The 6,968-nt window shown below is 32.1% G+C and overlaps 1 protein-coding gene across 1 annotated transcript, besides 5 other annotated features; it reads left to right on the top strand.

Annotated features, from left to right (window-relative positions):
- Positions 1 to 60: part of a mobile genetic element that runs on past the window's edge.
- Positions 61 to 3,511: 3,451 nt separating this feature from the next.
- Positions 3,512 to 3,539: a microsatellite.
- Positions 3,540 to 3,653: 114 nt separating this feature from the next.
- Positions 3,654 to 3,870: a microsatellite.
- Positions 3,660 to 3,836: a microsatellite.
- Positions 3,661 to 3,870: a microsatellite.
- Positions 3,871 to 5,074: 1,204 nt separating this feature from the next.
- Positions 5,075 to 5,937, top strand: ACLA_082680 (putative MYND domain protein; the record flags this gene model as incomplete). The annotated part of the gene is made up of 2 exons (XM_001268002.1): positions 5,075 to 5,152; positions 5,335 to 5,937. 2 exons carry the CDS (start codon positions 5,075 to 5,077, stop codon positions 5,935 to 5,937), a joined length of 681 nt encoding a protein of 226 aa, XP_001268003.1.
- Between the last annotated feature and the right edge of the window lie 1,031 nt (positions 5,938 to 6,968).

Genomic DNA, 6,968 nt, shown 5'->3' with positions numbered 1-6,968 from the left:
TATAACTTAGAGATCTATTATTAAAAAGATAGTAAAGTAATAGTATTAGATATAATTAGTTAATACTTTAACTTTATAAAAGAAGGGCTAGGTAATATTATTAAAAGAACTTTACTTAATATATTAGAAGTATAAGAGATAGTAGAGATAAGATATTTTAAAAGCTTAAATAATCTTATAAAGTATAAATAATATAATATTATAGTAGAATACCTAGAGCTATAGATCTTATTATAGGATAAAAGGAAGTAAGAGCTTATACTAATAATAACCCTATCTTTTAAACTAAAAAAAGAGGTACTATACCTCTTACTAAATTAAATTATAGATAGATAATACCTAGAAGGATAATTTATATATTACTAGAAATTAATCTATATTATAGATATTAGAGATGCCCTATACCTAGAGATTCTATTCTAAAGGGACTTCCTATAAGAAATATATAGAGAATATAATTATATAGACTACCTAGTATTACTAGGAGCTATTAGAACTTAAGCTTAGTAGCCTTCTCTATAGTATAATATCTAAGCTATAGTTAAGGAATGCCTAAATTATTAAATATTATAAGGATTAAAGAAACATCTTAAATAGGAATAGTAATATTATATGATGAAGAAAGGTATCTAGCCTTTTAAATACTAGGGTATTAATTTTATTAGATGCCTACTAATAATACTAAATAGTAATAAATAGATTATTACTATTATTAACTATATAATAGGATAGGTTATTATAAAAGCTATTCTATATACTATAGATAAAATAATAGCAAAGTTCTTATATAAAGAGATATTTACTTAGTATAGCACCTTTAATAAGATAGTATCTAATAATAGTATAAACCTGCTATTATATATAGTAGAAATCTTTATAAAAATCTTAAAAATAAAATACTAAATAATAATACTAAACCATCCCTATATAAATAAAAAGAATAAAAACCTTAATAGACTCCTAGGATAAATACTTATAAAATATTTAATAGGGAAACTAACATAGCTATAGGATGAATATCTTTATCTAATAGTATTTATAATATAGATATATACCTATATAAATACTAGTAAAAGCCCCTTCTACCTATTATATAGGATTAAACTAAGATTACTAGGAGATATAAGAGAACCTATAAAGAAAAATAATTATAATAGGCTTATAAGAGTAATATATATATAAGTATTAGTAAATAAGAAGCTATTAGAATATATAATTAAGAGAGGGATAATCTAAGATTTATAAATAAAAAAGAGTTATCTTAAGGAGGGCTAGTAGGTCCTTATATAAAATAAGAGTCCTTAGAAGTTTAAGAGTAAGTAATTTAGATTATATAAGATAATTAAGGCCTACCCCCTTAGAATATATATATTATAGGAACTAGGTGGATATACCCTAAAAAATCTTATTAATAGATAGAGACTAGTAGAAGTAGAGATAGAAGATAATCTATAATATCTATAGATATTAGTAAGCCTTAATATTAGGCTATAAAAAATAGGCCTATTAATCTCTAATCTAATTAAAATATAAAAGATACTTAATAAGACTAACCCCCTAATACTATTATATAAAGAACTATTATAGTGTGTAGTAGAAGGATATAATAAGTAAAAATATTTAGGAGAAAGTTTATAATAAGTAGGGGAGGGATTAAAGATATAGTATAAAATAAATAAATAAAAAACTTAATATACTAGTAAATAAAAATTAGTAAGGAATGGCCATCTTATATAATAATAAATAGAGTTACTAGAGCTATAGAATAGTGAAGACTTAACTATTTTAGATAATAAGGACTAGAAGGGAATTTAAAGTAATAATTTAGAATTAATATCTTAAAAGAATACTAGAGAGATAGATTTTTAAGGATTATTTATAGTTATAATACCTTCTTATTAGAAGTAAATAGAGTAGTATAAAGATAATATATTTATATAGATAGATTAGAAAATAGTACTATACTAGAATTACTTTCCTAAGAAGAAGAAAAGAAATTATAGATTAGTAGATTTTACTAATTATAAAGGAAAATTAATTATAATAAGGTATTAAGAATTATATTAATTAACTAAAGTAATAAATAATTACTAATTAAAAGTCTAAGTTAAACTTTATATTAAGAACCCTATAAGATAAGGCCTTAGCTAACTAGAATAAATAATTATTATTACTAGGAGGAGGTGCTAATTCCTTTAGATAAGCCTTAATATAATAAATAAATACCTAAAGATCCTAAAAAATTATAAAAAGATTATAATAATTACCCTAGTTAATATAACTTACTAGCTAGGGAATATAAACTCTATTAAAGAGATTTTTATAATTAAGTAATAATAAAGAAGAATAATACCTAATAAGGCTTCCTATTAGGGTTATTAATAAGGTACTTACTAAAGTATAAGAAGGAGTTACTATAATAGAACTAACCTAAGTAAGAGAGGGAGTTACTAAAGAAAAACTAGCCTAAGAATAAGAGAAAGTTACTATAGCAGAATAATATTTCTTAGTTAGACTAATTACTATTACTATAAAATATTTTAAAGAAAGATAATACTTCTTAGCTAGAGCCTCCTCTACTATAGAAGAAGAGCCTTTATTATAAGAAATACTAAAAGAACCTACCCTTACTATAGGAGAAGAGCCTTTATTATAAGAAATACTAAAAGAATCTATCTCTATAATAGGAGAATTAATATCATCTTCTATATTAGATTATATATACTTACTATTATCTAGAGAACCTTTACTAGTGCTATTATCTAACTCCTTACTATAATTATTAGTTACTATTACTAACTCTATAGATAAATTATATAACTTATTACTATAATTAATAAGAAAACTAAGACTACTAGCTTAAATAATAGGTCTATAAGAGTAAAAAAAGATTAGTAACTATAGATAAGAAATATTTACTAAGGAGAATATATACTTATTAAAAGTATTAGAATTCTATATATAAAGGCCCTATATATAAAATAAATATATTAATCTTTAGTTACTCTAAGTATAGTTAGCACAGGACCTCTAAAAGAATATAAATCTATTATAACTAGGAGTAGAGATACATCCCCTAAAGAGATCCTTATCTAAAAAATAATTACTATAAGCTAATATATAGTTATAAGATATATCTTACTACTAGAGAATAATAGCTAATATATAACCTAAGTAAGTATATTCCTTTATATCTAGCTTCCCATCCTTATTAAACTTCTAGATAATTAAGTAAATAATATTTATTATCTTTAATATGTTTTTATTAGGCCTACTAAGATAATCTTCTACTACTAGTAAGAGATAATTACTAAAGTAAAAAAGAATACTTATTAAACTTACTAGAAGTAACTATACCCTTCTAATAGATAAGGTAGCCTTTATCTTTCTTTTATAAGATACTTATATTTACTAAGTATAAGAAGAATATAGGAGACTAGTATATAAAGAAAGAGATTTACTAAAAGAAGATAATAATTAATATAATAAAAAGAAAGATACTTATAGGAGAAAGAAGAAGAAGAAGAAAAGAAGAAGAAATATAAGAGATAAAAAAAGAATAAGTAAGGTAAAAGTAGAGTTACTTAAAATTAAAATAAATAATATATAACCTTACCTTACCTCTACTATAATAATCATACTAGTAACCCTCCTTACTATATAATCTAATACTACTTACTAAGTATAATCTAATACTATTTATTAAGTAATCTAATACTACTTACTAAGCATGATCTAATACTACTTACTAAGTAATCTAATACTACTTACTAAGTATAATCTAATACTACTCACTAAGCATAATCTAATACTACTTACTAAATATAATCTAATATTACTTACTAAGTATAAATCTAATCCTACTTACTATATATAATATTACTCCCTTAGACTATAAGGACCTTTTAGTAAGAAGCTAGATAACCTACTAAGGACAGGCTTTATCTTAAGTAGGGGAGGATATAATATTAGTAAATAAATATTATAAGTAGATTAATAATTACTAAGATTAACCCTAGGTTACTAAGGTTAACCTAAGAAATCTCTATAATATCTATAACTTATCTTTTAGATAGATAGCTAATAGCTAGATATAAATATAAGATCTTACCCCAGGTAAGTAAAGAGGCATCAGCCCAGCCTATCTCTCTTCACCCTGGGTGATACTACCTTACCCTCAGTAATTCCAATATAATAGCTTCTAGTAGCTTAGTTAAATAGGCCTATAAGTTAAGATTATTAAATTTACTAAATAATATAGTAGACTAGATTAGTATAGAGGCTCCTACTACTGCTATAGCAGGAGCTCCCTTTTTCTTCTTACTACTTATTATACTGTAATAAGTAGGTTTAAGATAAAAAGGCTAGTTAATAACCACTCAGGTGGTAGTTAAATATAATTTTTAGCATTCTCCTGACCAAAAATGAATGGTAGGGGGGTTTTGGTGTTTGTAAGGATCATGAAGGTCTATTATGTATTATATTAAAGCTACCTTCATAGAAGAGCTTATTGATGAGAAGGCTCCTCACAAGAGGTCATGTGAATAGTCACATGACATACAAAGATATAAACCCTGCCCGTGACCACTGAACTCTGAAGTTAGTGACAATCTCTTTGAATAAGGACACCTACCTTTGAATCTATTCACAACATTCTTCTTTCACACTAGTTTCCAATTCTCGCGGATCATAGATCCTTATAGTGTTGGCCAGAGAGTTTTTTTTTTGCCGGTATAGTGGATGCCAGAGTTCTATAAATATATATATATAATAGTAAGTAGTATTTATATAAGGTAATCTACTATATATATAGTAGTATATACCTAGTATATACTAAAAAACTTTTATAAAAATATTATTTTTATGAAACTATAGTATATTTTATCCCTAAGGGCTAAAAGTTGGCCAAGGTTAGAAAAAATTTTTCTATAGGGAATCTAAAAAGCTGGCCAAGGTTAGGTGGGGCAAAATTTTTCTAACCTCGGTCAACTGTAAGCCCCCTTTTGCTCCACAACCATCCATTTCAGCGCACGCGTCACGTGTACCACATCTACCACCTACTATACCATCTACCATGTGGACTTATAACTATGCTGATAGAAATTACTTTCCAGGCGAGTACACTGCTGCTTATATCACCTGCAGTGAAAAGGTAAAATCAAACTCATCCTCACAACATCTTACCGAACAATTGCACTCGCAAAGATCATGTCTGACTCAAATCCCACCGAGACACGCAATTGCCGGAGCTGCAAGAAGGACGAATCCGAAAATGCTCCCTTGAAGAACTGCTCCCGCTGAAAATCGGCCGTCTACTGCTCTCGCGACTGCCAGAAAGCCGACTGGAAGACTCACAAGAAGGTCTGCGCCGCCAACGCTCAGGCAAACGCAGGCTCCGGCACCCAGTCCGCGGCTGATGCCAACGCCACTCAATCCACCAAAGCCCTGGAGGCTGACTTCCCGAAGCCGTTCCATCGCCTCGACGCAAAGACCTGGCTCCATGACCGCACCGAAAAGGATACCTACAAGTTATTGATCGACACCTACCGTCTCCGGCTGGACGATGACTACACGTTCACCGGGGACGTTGATGCGGATAGCATCTACGGCGGTGCCACTGATGGCGGACGCGCTGGCTTCCGCCGGTTCCTGAAGCGCGTTGAACGCAACCCCGATCTCCTTCCGAGGTGGTGGACCCCAGCCAAAGCGGAGGAATGCATGCGGTACGGCACGGATTCCGCAAGCTGGAGCGATCTTGGATGCGCGGTGGAAAAGCACGACGTTAGCGAGCATTACGGAAACCAATTGATGCCGATGCAGCTGCGCATGTTTGGCGAGCAGGTGCTTGGAACTGGACCCGGTGGGCAGAAAGGGGCAGCGATGATGAAGATGCAGATGGCCGTCGAGAGCGGCGGCGGCTCTGCCTCTACACATTGAGACATGCGCCAACTCTTTGGACGTTGATCGGGACGTCAATCAGACGTTGTAGCTGTCGGCCAGTGTCAATCAAAACTTGGTCCGCAAACAGTTACTTCGACGCCCTCCAGGAGAAATGTTTGTTGGCATGATGAACCTATCATTGATTCCCTTCTCCGACTGTGCACTTTCTCGCGATCGAACAAGGACAGGCAATGGCATATCACATTTTTCTAAGCGGTTATGGAAAAAGGCGTTTCTTAACTTGAGAGGTTAGAATCTGCTAGATAATGCCAACCTCTTTTTGATGCCTTACCTCTTCTGCCGGATTGCCAACAGACGGGCTCCTCGCCCTGCCGGGCCTCCCTCTGAGATCATACCCTTCCTACCTACTACTAGGGACCAAAAAAGGAGCAGCACTAAGAAAGCACATTTACAACCATGTGTCAGTCACCTTGCAAATATACTGTATATTCATCCTGAACTATGGTGGCATAATTAATAGTTGCTGCTGCCTTTGCCTTTCCCATGGAACCTGAGGACCATAGCCTTAATTCGGGAGAGGGTGGTCAATGATATGTGTTGAAGCTTCCATTAAAGGTCCTCGGCCATGCCGCCATATTGATTGACGCTTCCCAGAGTAGATCATGAGTCAACTTGTGTGTCTCGTAAGCATACTGCTCCCCAGTTTTTACACTGCTCGCAGATGTCAAATCTACCAGCATTGCAAATTGGATGTATGTAGTCGTCATTCGCTATGGACCTTCCACTTCTGAAACATGCAAAGGAAACGTATATCATAAAAGTCCAGAGGTAAAAAGGTATTTCTTTTGTAACGGCCGTGGCAGAGGGGGACCCAAGTTGGTCAGGGGAAGACAAGCGATCACAGCTTCGAATTTGCCCACGGCTTCCAGTAAGAGTTGTGGTCGGCTTCAGCTGGTGGAGTCTGTATCTCTGTTCTTGTCCAGTTCCCTTGGCTGCTGCGAAATCCTTTGACAGGAACAGATCCAGCCAACAGGATATTCACCGTTTGCAAAGGGCAATTGTGGCTT

The sequence above is a fragment of the Aspergillus clavatus genome, genomic scaffold (assembly GCF_000002715.2).
Source record: "Aspergillus clavatus NRRL 1 1099423829806 genomic scaffold, whole genome shotgun sequence".
Taxonomy (NCBI): Eukaryota; Fungi; Ascomycota; class Eurotiomycetes; order Eurotiales; family Aspergillaceae; genus Aspergillus; species Aspergillus clavatus.
This window is presented reverse-complemented; position numbering and strand designations above follow the sequence as displayed.